General features: G+C 43.8%; 1 protein-coding gene across 1 annotated transcript in view; it reads right to left on the reverse strand.

The window, feature by feature from the left end:
• The window catches only part of LOC107296509 (neurofibromin), a gene marked incomplete at its 5' end in the record, with an annotated part of 61663 nt that overhangs the window by 24315 nt on the left and 22410 nt on the right, over positions 1 to 14938 (reverse strand). Inside the window, 8 exons of the mRNA XM_015825862.1 lie at positions 1267 to 1383; positions 2473 to 2556; positions 3417 to 3539; positions 4769 to 4908; positions 6816 to 7256; positions 10070 to 10153; positions 10273 to 10346; positions 13550 to 13796. Of these exons, the coding sequence (XP_015681348.1) occupies positions 1267 to 1383; positions 2473 to 2556; positions 3417 to 3539; positions 4769 to 4908; positions 6816 to 7256; positions 10070 to 10153; positions 10273 to 10346; positions 13550 to 13796 (1310 nt within the window). The remainder of the gene's footprint in view (positions 1 to 1266; positions 1384 to 2472; positions 2557 to 3416; positions 3540 to 4768; positions 4909 to 6815; positions 7257 to 10069; positions 10154 to 10272; positions 10347 to 13549; positions 13797 to 14938) is intronic.

Genomic DNA, 14938 nt, shown 5'->3' on the forward strand with positions numbered 1-14938 from the left:
CAGCCATGCTGAGGGCAAAGGGAAAAGTTTTCAAGCTGAGCTATGTTGGCTCAGGAATTCTGGGAGTTGAAGTCCACGAGTCATAAAAGAGCCAAGGTTCTCTACCCCTGCCATAGACATTTCAGTTTGTTTTTCAATTGAATTGTGAAGCTTATATGTTATATTAAGGGTGTAAAAAAATTCTGAAGTTATTTATCTTGGCCTATTTTTTTTACATATCAAAAGCCTGGCATTTTAACAGGGGTGTATAGGCCATATACCCACTGTATAGGTTTATGGCATTAAGACGACCCAATCCATTAATTCTTGGCTTCAAATATTCTTTAAATAAATTTATAGATAGTTCTTGTTTTGCAACTGCTCATTTATCAACCGCTTGAAATTATAATGGTGCTGAAAAAAATGACTTATGACTATCCAATAATTAATGTTGCAGCATTCCAGCGACATGTTCAAAATTCGAGCGCTTGGCAACCGGCGTGTATTTATGACTGCTGCAACATCCCAAGGTCACATAATCATCCTTTCCAGGGAGCTTCCAACAAAGTCAATGGGGAAAGTTGGATTTGCTTAATGGAAGTGGCAAAAAAGTTTAAAAAATAGGGTGCGATTTAACAACCATATCATTTAGATTCCCAATTGTGGTCATGTCAAGGACTACCTTTACTGATTTTTTTCCCCTGTGTTTTCACTTTTCTTCTTACTACGTGCTTCATCGTTTTTCATCTACATGGCTGATGAAAAAAATTAGCAGGACTAATTCAAGATTCAAGCATCCTGCCAGGTACCCAGAGCTAGGGTGGGACAGGAATCAAATTAAAGTATTCCTGACAGTCTGCTTTCCAATCCCTATTTGAATATGTTCATTTGTTTCCCTGTGAAGCGGATCTTAATATTAGAAAGATTTGCCTGAGCTAATGCTTGATTCTCTTCCTATCTTCTATTCAAGCTGGAACAGCAATGAATTCTTTTTCAAACTCACACTCAGTAAATTAAATTATGTGCAGTTACCTCAATTCAAGCATACATCAAATTTAAAAAAAGTGTGTGATTTAAGGCACAAGAAATAGAGACCACTAGACAGCTCTTCCATCTCTCCCCTTCAATGATGGAAGAACGAACAATGGCATTATTTAACTGCAAGGTTTCCTGAGACAGATCAAACTTTATAGAAGTAGATATGTCAGGGGTAGGCAATGCTTATTGCCCAAGTAGAACAGGAGTCTAGCTATTTCAATCTATCAAGTGCTAAAAACAGGCTGTTACTTGAGGAATAGTTGGGATTTAGCTTCCATCAATTCAACTCCATCTCCTTCTTCTGGTTGAAGTGGAAGCCCGGCCAGAAGAGAGACAACAGCTTCCATGCTTGCCTGGTCCAAGTCTCTGAACAGGAAAACAATTAATGAAATGAATCAATCAAAAGTGCCTTTTTCACACAATTTTCACACGGGCAACAAGGAAGTCCAAAGCAACCAGGAGTCTTAAGACTGAGCATCTTGAGCTGAGAGATAGGGTCTGTTTAAAGGCAAGACAAGAAGCAACAGATGGAAACTAATCAAGGAGAGAAGCAACCTAGAACTAAGGAGAAATTTCCTGACAGTGAGAACAATTAACCAGTGGAACAACCTGCCTCCAGAAGCGGTGAATGCTCCAACACTGGAGACTTTTAAGAAGAGACTGGGCAACCATTTGTCTGAAATGGTATAGGGTTTCCTGCCTGAGCAGGGGGTTGGACTCGATGACCTCCAAGGTCCTTTCCATCATCATCATCATCATCATCATCATCATCATCATCATCATCATCATCATCATCATCATCATCATCATCATCATCATCATCATCATCATCATCATCATGTCACCTATAGACCTTCCATAGCTCAGGGTGGATGTGACGTCTCTGCTTTTCTAAACCAACACCTTCACCCCACTACCCAGTTTTTGGTCCGAGACGAAGGAACTGACCCTAAGTCACCAAGCTGGATTCCATGCCTAAGAGAGGACTAGAGCCTGGGTCTTCCCAGGTCCAACACCTGAACCACTACACAGCTTCTTGAGAGAGAAGGAATGGCCTGAAGCACCCCATCTCCCCCCAGGAAGATCTTGTAGAGGACTAGACCCAGGATCTCCCCAATTGTACTCCAACACTTTTAGCAGTATATCAGATGGTCTCTTGGGCTGAGAATGACTGGCCCAAAATGATCCATCGAACCTCTGTGGCTGAAGATGGACTAGAACCAGAGTCTTCCACTTCTAGTCCAAATACACCAGACTGCCTCTCATAAACATAGATACAATGAACTCAATGTGCACTTGCTATTCTGTCTATCAAGCATTCATTCATTCATTTGGAGCATTCTACCTCAAGCCAGTGAATTCCATCTGTTATTAATCAACCACCCTATAAATTATTGTTAACAACTTGGTGCATAGTTAGTGTAGGTGGCATAGCTAACTGAGCACTCTGTTTACCTTGTCAGACATTTCACATCCTCATCTGTAGCCTGGTTGGATGTTCCCATAACCCAGTCGGTCAAGTATTCCACCATCTTGTTCCTAGAGTTCAGAATTACAGAACAAAATGCATGGAAAATAACACTGAACAAAATCCAAATTAAAGAAACTATGTGGAACATTTTCCAAATGCTAGATAAAATGCTATCTTGGAAATCTTACACTGGTCCCTCCCTTCCCACAAAATCAATCCAAGTACATTATTTTTTCTTATAGCAACCATGCCTATTTTCTGCCACTAGCTAAATAAGGTATTGGTAGCTATATCATATCATATCATATCATATCATATCATATCATATCATATCATATCATATCATATCATATCTTATCTTATCATATCATATATCATATCATATCATAAAACAGCCAGGAAGCATTACCTAACCAACTTTGGCCAACAGGAAAAAGCTGAGAAGGCTTGCAACTGGCTAGTAGATAGATATTAGCCAGTAGAAAATTTTGTAGATGTAGACGAGTATGAGAAACTGAAATAAACAGTCTATGAAATTATTAGAAGTTGAATTTAATCTGAAGAAGACTTTATTTTTATTAATTAAAACAGGGGTCCTCAACCTTGGCAGAATTCTGGGAGCTGAAGTCCACAAGTCTTAAAGTTGCCAAGGTTGAGGACCCCTGAATTAAAAGCTGTTTTCTAACAGTGTTACTTCTGGGACTTATGCTCCTCTTTCTCTTAAATTCCAAGAATGCTATTGTTTTCGCTTTCCCCACTCTCTCCTAAGTTTATTTAATATCTGCCCACTAAATTTGTTTGCATACCCTCGCCATCACTAGTCCAAAATCAAACCTTGGAGGGTCCACTTCGATGCTAATTGACTGCCATTCTGGAGATGTAACTAGAGTTCTTAATAAAGGTTCCAAAAATTTCAATCAAATCTCACCTGAATTTCATTTCTTGACAGAAGGACAGATCGTCTCGCCTCTCCATCATTACCTTCACAAGTTGGCAGAGTTTGGTTTTGATCTGAATTGCATGCACCAGGTTCCCAAGGACACGCACGTATCTGTGATAATTGAGATAAGACCTCTTATATTAACGAAGCTTGTGAAAACTGCCAGCATCCTCTGAGCATCTTCTCCAAAGCCATCACAGGCCAAGAATGAAGAGACTGGATTTTCCCTAATAAATCAGCATTCCCATGCTGGTACCTAGGTGTTCTGTCCCCCGTCCGACTCACACTCCCCAACCAGTCAGCCGAGGGCTGAGAAACTGCTCAGCACAGCCAAATACAGATGAACACTTGGCAGCAACTCCGTGGCTGCCTGCCAAGGCTTTTACTGATAACACAATACAAACATACGATAAGTCCAGGATAAATTGCTGGAGTGCTGCAACAGGAGATTCAGCAAAATTGTTCATCACAAAAGTTTCAAACGGCACACCCCTTGCTTATATAGCCTGTGGGGTGTGGCCCAGTGACTCAGCTGAAATCTCTGGCACGACGTTTCAGCTGCTGCGCACGCTTGTCCCTCCGACGCTGGCGTGGATCCAGCCAAGACGTATCCTCCTCAGAGTCCGATACACCTGGCTCCTGGCCAATCCCAGAAGCACCTGGCTCCTGGCCAATCCCAGAAGCACCGGGCTCCTGGCCAATCNGCCTGTGGGGTGTGGCCCAGTGACTCAGCTGAAATCTCTGGCACGACGTTTCAGCTGCTGCGCACGCTTGTCCCTCCGACGCTGGCGTGGATCCAGCCAAGACGTATCCTCCTCAGAGTCCGATACACCTGGCTCCTGGCCAATCCCAGAAGCACCTGGCTCCTGGCCAATCCCAGAAGCACCGGGCTCCTGGCCAATCCCAGAAGCACCGGGCTCCTGGCCAATCTCCTCTCCGTCGGAAGGCACTGAAGGCCGCACCAGAGGGGAAGGTCCTGGAGAGGGAGGCCTGGCCATCTCCTCTCCTTCATGTTCAGAGCCTTCCTCCTCTGATGAGAGGGACCCACAGGACGGAGCCACAACACTAGGTTGGATTATAATTCCACCTCTATTGTGGTGGAATTTGATGCTGGGTTGCAGGAAGGAGGGAGTCTTTCCCCCAAAATGTAAAAGATAAATCAGCCTTGAGTTCCTGGTATGCAGAAAGAAGTGCTCTACTTGCCCTTTCGTTACCTAAATTACAGTCCCGTCATTCAACCAAATTCAGCTTGCTTCTGTGTGATTGTTGGGTCTAGAACCGGACACCCTTGCTTTCCTACAAGCACACAAGGGGAGACACAGAGGAATGAACTGACTTGCCTAACTAGATTCAGCATCATGGTCTCAATCCTGGCTTGCCCAAGGTGTTCCGAGCTGCCTTCGGTGTGGTTATCAAGCAGGTTCTTCATGATCGCGATGGTCTGCTCCACAAACTGGGTATTGGTATCGTTTAATAAGACCTGCGCAGGAGCAAAACATGCTCTTGGTTATACATAATAACAATATCCACCACGTTTCCTTTGAAATTCTTCTAATTTTCTGCTTTGCGTGTTAGCAATTTTTTCAGACCCTTGAGAAATTTCTGGTAGCCCACACGTGCTACCAAGCCCCATCTGAGAACACAGATATTTTGCAAGATTTGAGCATCCCATGAAACCTCAATGGTTAACATATACTAACTATAATATATATACTATAACTTCAATTATAACTTTTTTTAAAAAAATAGTATTTCAAGGAGCAATTACATCAGTGATGGCAAACCTTTTAGTGCCCAAACTGCAACCCAAAACCCACTTATGCATCGTCGGGTGCCAGGTGGGTGTGGCCCATTGGCTGGGTGTAGCCAATTGGGGGGGTGGCCCATTGGGTGGGCATGGCTGCTGTGGTAACAGCAGACTGGGTGGGACTGAAAAGTTCGATCAATCAATTCCAACTTTGCAAGATCTTTTTTTTCCTGCAAGAAGTTGAAATTGACTGATTGATTGAACCTTTTTTTTTTTTTTTTTGCACATGGCAGCGGAGGCCTAAAGCGAAAAGGTTTTATAAAACCCAGCTGAAGGCCTAGGGCTGGGGCGACGGCGCGCGTGCCCACAGAGAGGGCTCTGAGTGCCACCTCTGGCACCCGTGCCATAGGTTCGCCACCACTGAATTACATCATCTAACCCTGGTAAAGACATCACGTTACACTTCTTTGGACAGAAATATAGACAAAGGGATTGATGATGTCTATGGAAATTCTCAGTCATCCAGCTCATGGTTGGCCCAAAGGTGCTTTTCCAAAAGGCAACTGGATTTTGTTTTTTCCTTGAAGAAAACTGAAGAAGCTTCTTGGTTGAGAAGCGAAACGTCTCCAAGGAAAAACAAAGTCCAGTTGCCTTTTGAAAAAGCACCTTTGGGACAAAGTGATTGATAGCATCTTAGTGAATAAGGGCAAGACAAAAATAACTTTATCTCGATATTGAGCAGGAAAAACGAGCTAGTACTTCTGAAGAAGTTCTGCTGAGGACAACAAACTACTCCCCAAAATTAATTTCCTAATAGAAATCTCCAGAATCGGCCAACTAATCAACCAACCAATCAACGAATCAATCAGGGCATCTGTCAGTTTGTTTACCTCACTCTCTCCAAGGGAAAAAGATGGCTTATAATCCAGGGGTAATCAACCTTGGCTCTTTTATGACTCGTGGACTTTAACTCCCAGAATTCCTGAGCCAGCTGTGCTGGCTCAGGAATTCTGGGAGTTGAAGTCCACGAGTCATAAAAGAGCCAAGGTTGACTACCCCTGGCTTATACGGATACCCAGCCAGTTATCAAATCTGACTCTGAATTATTTTGTTTGTGAACACTACCCTTATCCCATAATAGTTAATCTGATTTGTCCTCTAAATACAGACAGGAGTGTGGTAGAAAGGAGAAGTCCTGCTTATGGGTAGTCCTCAACTTACAACCACAGCTGAGCTCCAAATCCCATTGCTAATGCCCCGTTTTGCAACCTTTCTTGCCATGGCTACTAAGTGAATTACTGCAACCGTTAAATGAAGCTTGCGGTCATTAAGCATATTTGGCTTCCTCCATTTGCTTTGCTTGTCAGAAGCCGGCTGGGAAGATTACAAATGGCGACCACATAGCCCCAGCGGAGTGCCAACCGTCATAAATACATGCCAGTTGCCAAGCATCCCAATTTTGATCACATGACCGCAGGGGGATGCTGCAACGGTCCTAAGCATGAAAAACCGTTCGTAAATCCCTTTTTTACAGTGCTGTTGCAACTTTGAACATCGCTAAACGAATGATTGTTAAGTCGAGGGCTGTCTGTGTGATAGCTGCTTTGCAAAACAGTTTAAAACTGAAACTGAGCTTTTACCTGCCCTTGCGAGTCGAAGAACTTGCTGATGTTGTTCTTTAATTTGTTGAAAAGCGTTGGGTAGAGGGCAGGGCTCAGCTCCAGGCCGACGAGGTCCTTAATGTTGGTCCGTATCTGCAGGCCCACTTTCTCGTGGGTGCAGACCATCAGGGACAACAAGCGATCCATGAACTTGCTCACAGGAGTCTCGGTGTTGCCGTCCGTCGACAGCATGGAGATCATGGAGCCTTTCCGCTCGCTCACAGGGCCCATGGGGGGACTGTAGGATGGAAAGGGCGTGTTGCCGCGATGCTGCAAGCACACTCCGCCCAGGGCGCACAGAAAGCCGGTCATGTTGATCCACTCTTGCAAAGAGTCTGTGTCGGACAGGTCTATGGAGCCTCCACCGCTGACATGGGACATCCGCCTCTTGACGATTGTCTTGTGAAGGCTTTCAGCAACCTGCAGAGAGCGAGACATACAGCAAGGCGGGATGAAGTCAGCCACGAGAATTCTATCAAGCACAGAAACGGAAAGGCAGGTGAATTCTCACAACGGATGGAAAAAGCGGCGGAGTTGGTGGAGAGGGTGAAACTAGCTGTTTTAATTAAAGAGAAGAACTTAGCCAGTTTTGTTTCCACTTTGGAAACCAACTCTGGATTTCATGCCTGAAACAGAGGGGAAAAAATGGAATTTTGATACAGGTAGTCCTTGACTTACAACAGCTTGTTTAGTGACCGTTCAAAGTTACAACGGCACTGAAAAAAAGTGACTTATGACCGTTTTTCACCATTATGATCGTTGCAGCTTCCTCAGGGTCACGTGATCAAAATTCAGGCACTTGGCAACTGACTCATATTTATGATGGTTGCAGTGTCCCGGGGTCATCTAATCACCTTTTTCGCCTTCTGACAATCAGTCAATGGAAAAGCCAGATTCACCTAACAACCCTGTCACTAACTTAACCGCAGTGATTCACTTAACAACTATGATGAGAAATGTCCTAAAATGGGGCAATATTCACTTGTCTGTCTCGCTTAGCAATAGAAACTTTGGGCTCAATTGTGGTTGTAAGTCAAGGACTACATGCATTAGGTTTCAGTGACTAATCTTGTTGTTATAGAAATGGCTATTATTTCTGGTATCTATTAGAAATGTTAAGCAAAAAGCTGAGGCTGAAACTGTATATTGCATTCTGCTGCACCCAAAAGGAAGACGCTGCTCTTTTTTTTTCCTTTTTACCTTGCACTCCTCCCTTTCCCTTCTGATCTTTATTTTATATTACAATAAACTCTAATAAACATCTCAAAAAAAAGAAAGGTGAGATGAGAATGTCACACTGCTAAATTTGTGTGTATTAATTTGTTTCGGATAGGGATTATTCATTCCAGAAAGCAAACTAGTCCCTCACAAGAACATGATTCTCTTTCTAGACCACCTTAATCCATCAGGAATTGGGTTTTTCAGAAAAGAATTGTGGCTCAAACAAAGTATAACTTAAATCTGGTCCCGTATCCAACCTAAACTGGCTCTTCATAATGCTTTGCTATTACTTGCTATGAGATGCTATGAGAGGATTTGTGAGATTCCCTTTTAAAAGCCTTTCTAGTTTCATTCTCATTCTTTTAGGTGCTTGTTTATATTACTAGCTTTATTAGACTGATATTCTGTGATGTTTTCTAAATAACTGGAAGGTCCTTTGGGAAAGCTCCTGAAAAGCAGAATTGAAATGTTTAAAAGAAAGCAAATTAATATTCTGGTAAATTCACAATAATCAAAATATGTTTTGTGTTTTGTTCTACTCCGAATTGGCATGCTACCTGAACCTATCACAGTGGATTAAATTTCATACCCAATGGCTCAGCATGTGTACATCCTGGACATAAGCTGTTTCAATACATCCCCTCAGGATGCCGTTTATAGGGCATATAATGTCAAAACAACTCTAGACAAAAACAGTTTTCCCCCTATGCCATCACTCTGCTAAACACCTAATTCCCACAGCACTTATGTCTAAGGATATTTACCTATGTAGTAGGGCTGTATTACTATTATCCTTCGCATCTTTCCTATTACCATCTCCTATTGGTATCTTATGATTTATCACTTTGTTGTTTGTATGTACATGGAAAGCTTATGCACCGGAGACAAATTCCTTGTGTCTCCAATCACACGTGTCCAATAAAGAATATTCTATTTTTTTCTATCCAATGATTAAGCAAACAATGGGCCAATATAACTTTGATTTATCCAATAAGCTGTAGCTGAACACATCACAACTTCATCTATCTATACCAGGGGTAGGCAACCTTGGCTCTTTTATGACTCGTGGACTTCAACACCCAGAATTCCTGAGGAATTGCCTACCCCTGGTCTATACAATAGGGACCAGAGAAAGCCAATCTGGTATAATGGTCTGAGGTATTGGAATAAAAACAGAGAGAGCAAGGTTCTAGTCCCAGCTGAGGCATGGAAGTCAGTTGGGTGAGTTTGGGCCATTTGTTCGCTCTCAGTCTTAGGAAGAAGGAAAGGCCAAACCATCTCTGAAAAGGTTTCTTGCAAAAAAAAAACAACCCCTGCACAGATCTGCCTATGTAGTCATCAGAGGTCAAGACCGATTCGAAGAACAGTAACCACCTCATTCCCCCCCACCGCGCACCAGCAGATAGTCACAGTATTTTGAAATTTTATTTATGACTGCCTATCATTTTATTTATATGCTGCCTATCTCGCTGCCCAGTGTCTTTTCTGAAAGGCAGCCAAACAAATGACATAGGCCAGGGGTAGGCAACCTCGGCTCTTTTAATGACTCGTGGACTTCAACTCCCAGAATCCCTGAGCCGGCATGGCTCAGCATGGAAACCTCTCCCTTTCTCCTCAGCATGGCTGGTTCAGGAATTCTGGGAGTTGAAGTCCATGAGTCATAAAAGAACCAAGGTTGCCTACCCCTGGCATAGGCATAATCTCAACAACTGAATGAGGGATTCCAATGTGTTCTGAAGAAAAAGCAAACTGACTTCTAACCAACAATGCATAAACGTAACAGACCACACAAGCATATAAAATATAAACTTTCAAAAGAAAAAAACAACCAGTTTAAAAAAAAGAATATTAGGAGAAGTTGCACTCAAGCAAAAACGGAACTTGCTTTCATTTTTCTCAAAGGCAAAATGAAAAGGGGAATTTGCTGGAGTAGCAACAGAAGGCTAAGGATGACAGGAGTTATTCACCCAACTTTTCTAGAGGGTATGTTCCTCTAATGACCTTGGTCTTACCTGGCCATCTTCCATCTTAGTCTTTGGATAGTTGAGGATCAATTTTGTAGCCGCCTCCCATTTAAAATGTGTATCTTCCCAAGCCTACAGCAAACCGGAAGAGATACCGTTTTATCACACAGCATAAACAAGCCCAAGGCAACAACTGCTGACTGCTGAAAATAACATTTTTTTTTGTTTCCTAAGAAAAGGAAAAAGCTTACCTCCGTGTTACCTGCTGTTGGATGTTCAATACGCCTGAGCAGGGCCATCACTCTCTTCTGAAGAGCCGTTCTTCCTACAAAGAGATGCACTCAGAAGCTGAGAACATTTTCTTAAGATTGTTTTATTAACAAGCAGAAGGGTCTTCTATAACAGGGCTTTTCAACCTTTTCACCCATTGTACCACTTTTAGGATATGGCAACATCCGAGTACCACCAGTCGCCTAGCAAGGGGTCAAAAACTTGATGACCCAAAAAAGGGAAAAAGTGATGAAGTACAGGTAATCCTCGACTTACAACAGTTCGCTTAGTGACTGTTCGAAGTTACAATGGCACTGAAAAAAGTGCCCCCCAAGCTACAGCCGAGCAAGACACCTGCCTGCCCGCCCAGTGACGCTCTTCCTCCTGTCCGAGGTTTTCATTGTTGTGAGCATTTCTGTTGAGGATTGGCAGCGGGGGTGGGGTGGGGGTGTTTGGTTTTTATTCCCCCCGTCTGCTGGGTGGTTGCAGCAGGTTTTGGTCAATTCACATGACCCTGGGACACTGTGACCGTCATAAATATGAATCAGTTGCCAAGCATCTGAATGTAAATCACAAGACCCTGGAGAGGCTGCAACATTCCAGCTGATCGGCACTTCTTCTGGGTTCAGCAGAAGCATCAGGATCAGCACTGAGCTCCAGCTGGAGCCTGGCGCTGATCCTGGCACTTCCACTGAGCCCTGACAGCCCTGCAGCTCCAACCATCTCTCACTCAGGCTTGTCCGGTGCTGCCACCGGTTCAGCTCATTCCCCTACCCCACTACCACTTTTCTGGGATGGTCGCGTACCACCTGCCAGGTGCCAATGTACCACAGGTGGTACCCGTACCACTGGTTGAAAAGCCCTGTTCTATAAGATTGGTACAGTCTTCAAGGGAGAGTTAGGACTGGAGAAAGAAACAATCGCAGGCAGCCTGCCTTCCATTGAGAACCCAAATACTGTAAGAACCAGAAAGAGGGCTGAGAAAATATCTACAGACCCTTCACATCCTGGACATAAACGGTTTCAACCTCTCCCCTAGGGATGGTTCTATAGGGCAGTGGTGGCGAACCTATGGCACGCGTGCCAGAGGTGGCACTCGGAACCCTCTCTGTGGGCACACATGCCGTTGCCCCAACCTCGCCTCCCCGGTGACCCCCTCCTCACCAGCAGCCCCCCCCGGAGGAGAGCCGCCCCCGAGCGTGGCCCATGCGGAGCAGCACAGCGAAGGACACGGCAGCCAGGCAGCGTAGACAAGACTCTGTCCTCACGCCCCATCACACACAGTTGATGCTACGGGGCGCGGGCAGTGGCCGCCATGGCGCTGCTGGGCTGCATGCGGGCAGGCGGAGCAGGGGATGGGGTGGGGGCGGGACGGAGCAAAGTGGGGGCGGGGCAAGGGGTGGAGCAGGGGTGGGGCCAGTTTTTGAGCACTCGGTCTCTAAAAGGTTCGCCATCACTGCTATAGGGCATTGCATGCCAAAACAACTAGACATAGAAACAGCTTTTTCTCTCATGCCATCACTCTGCTGAACACCTAATCCCCACAGAACTGTCTTATACCTAAGGATATCTAACCATGTAGTAGGGCTGTATTGCTATTATCCTTCTCATCTTTCCTATTAGCTACTCCTATTGGTATCCGACGACTATCACTTTGTTGGTTGTATTTTATGATTTATGACTGCATCTTTGATTTATGACTTATCACTTTGTTGTTGGTCTGTACACTGAGAGCTTCTGCACTGGAAACAAATTCCTTGTGTGTCCAATCACACTTGGCCAATAAACAATACCGTACCTTACCCTACCCCAGGGGTGTCAAACTCGCCGCGTCACGTGACATGTCGCGATGTATTGTGACTTTTTCCCCCCTTGCTGGAGCTGGGGTGGGTGCGGCTTCCACGTGCCACATCCGGCCTGTGGGCCAGCACCTCTGTCCTACCCTACCCTATCCTAAAATGAAGATCTTTGCTTTTAAAAAAAATGGCAAAATGGATCCACATTCATTCATACTGTGCTGTATATTTTAATACAGTAGTTAAAAAAATAAACTAATTGTAAAGAATTTCAGTTTCAAGAGTATAATTCAGACTTTTAATTTTAGATGTAATAATAATAATAAAGTTGGAAGGGACCTTGGAGGTCATCTAGCCCAACCCCCTGCTCAGGCAGGAAACCCTATACCATTTCAGACAAATGGCTGTCCAGTCTCATGTGTAACTATGTTTCTCAGAAATCTCATTTATGAATGATCCATCAACTAATCAACTATTTGCCAATACAGGTAAATCTCAAGTCTGCTTATCACTGTCATTAACTTGTGGCAGTTGTAATTTGGGTCACCCACATAACCAACCCGATTTTACGACCTTTTTTGAGGTGGTCATTAAGCAAATCATTGATCATTAAACAAATTATCCCAGTTATTTATCCAATCTGTGCTCATTAAGCAAATATTGTAGTTATAAAGCAAACTAATGGTTCGCTCTGGGCAGAGTTTTGCCAAACACTGCAAGTGAATGCTGGTTTTCAGCAAAACTGTTGTGAAATTCAGTCACATGAGCATACAAACACTGCAAACAGCTGTAAATGTACCCTGGTTGTTGAGTGCCCAAAGTGCAGACATGTAACTGCAGGGGGGAACCATCAGAATTCTGAATCCGAATCTTAAATACCCCCACAACTTCAAATGGTCGGTAAGTGACTGGTCAATAAGTTGAGGACTACTTATATCAGGGGTGTCAAACTGCCAGCCCGTGGGCCAGATCCGTCATGCCGAAACCGCGCCCACCCCAGCTCCAGCAATGGGGGAAAAGTTGCGACACATTGCGAGACGTCACGCAACGTTGAGAGTTGGACACCCCTGACTTATATGACATAAGCTGTTGTATTATCATTACTGTGGTCATTTAGACCCAGTCAACATTCTGAAAGTGTGCTTTTGAGTTTGTAAGTCATCAGTGTTACGTGGAAACTGAAGCAACAGGCTTCAAGATACATGAACCTGTTCACAGCTGTGACTCCAGTTGCAAAGGATTAAGAATTTAAAGAAGCGCCTGATGTTTATCCACTGAAAATATTGTGAATATATTGAAAATAAATCTCTTGTGTCTAATACCAAAGTTGCTTTTTCAAGATCTATGAAGACATTTCGCTTCTCATCCAAGACAACCATGACCTGGATGACTAAGACTCTCCACAGACATCTTATGTCTAATATTTTAGGTTTATGCATATAGCAATGGGACCTCTTCTTACCTGTAGACATCATATTGCTCACAGAAGCAAACTCCATAAAGGTATTATAGTTGGGCAAGAAGTTGTGAACTGACACCTCATCTACTCCACACCTGATATCTGCTTCCTCGCAGAGATGTCGGAAACAGGACATTGCCACAAGCACTGCCTCGGTGTCAGGGCTCCAGAGAGACATATACAAGGCAACCTCCAACTTGGTCTGGGCTTGGCGACATATTGGTGTCCCACTGCAGCCTACGGTGCTTTCCTTCGGAAACAAAACATTGGTAAAGTCAACTGCTAGTTGTCACTGCAGTGGTTGCTTTTCACGTATTTCAAAACCTAATATAGTTCAGTTAGTCCTCAACTTACAACCATTTATAGAGTGACAGCTCAAAGTTACAACAGCACTGGAAAAAGTTATTTACAGCCAGTCTTCACTCTTAAGACCATTGTAGCATCCCCATGGCCACATGATCAAAATTTGGGCACTTGGCAACCAATATGTATTTATGAAGATTGCAGCATCCCAAGGTCGTGTGCTTGTCATTTGCAACCTTCCCAGTCGGCTTCTGACAATCAAACTAAATGGGGGGGGAATCTGATTCACTTAACAACTGCATGATTCACTTAACATCTGCAGTACGTTGCTTAACAACCATGGCAGAAAATTGGGTCATTAAATTGGGTGTGCCTACCTTAATAACCATCTTGCTTAGCAAAAGAAATTCTGGTTCCGATTGTGGCCGTAAGTCAAGGACTACCATTTTCAAGCACATTAGATACCCAGCAGTCATGGAGTTCCCATCCAAAATAGTTTTTTATCAGAAACCACTAGACCAGGGGTAGGCAACCTTGGCTCTTTTATGACTCGTGGACTTCAACTCCCAGAATTCATGAGCTAGCATGGCTCACCTTGGAAACCTCTCCCTTTCTCCTCAGCATGGCTGGCTCAGGAATTCTGGGAGTTGAAGTCCACGAGTCATAAAAGAGCCAAGGTTGCCTACCCCTGAGCTAGACCAAAAGAAAGTGGTGTCTCTTCTTTAATAGAAGAGACCATTATGCCACCAAGAAACAAACTGGTTCTTTTCCCCATTTACCTACCTGGGTGTCTGCAGAGGTTGGACTGCATATTTGGTCGGGAATTTATTTCAGAAACTAAGCAAGGTTAGTTAAGCATTAAGTGTCTGGAGGGGGCCACTCCTTGGGAATTTCAAAGTAGTTGTCTATAAGGTAGTCCTCGACTTATGACCACAACTGAGCCCAAAATTTATGTTGCTGAGTGAGACACTTGTTAAATACGTTTTGCCCCATTTTACCACCTTTCTTGCCACAGTTGTTAAGTTAATCTCTGCAGTTAAATTAGTAACACATTTGTTATGTGAATCTGGCTTCCCCATTGACTTTGCT

Source organism: Protobothrops mucrosquamatus, unplaced genomic scaffold, assembly GCF_001527695.2.
Source record: "Protobothrops mucrosquamatus isolate PMUCROS unplaced genomic scaffold, P.Mucros_1.0 scaffold2844, whole genome shotgun sequence".
Taxonomy (NCBI): domain Eukaryota; kingdom Metazoa; phylum Chordata; class Lepidosauria; order Squamata; family Viperidae; genus Protobothrops; species Protobothrops mucrosquamatus.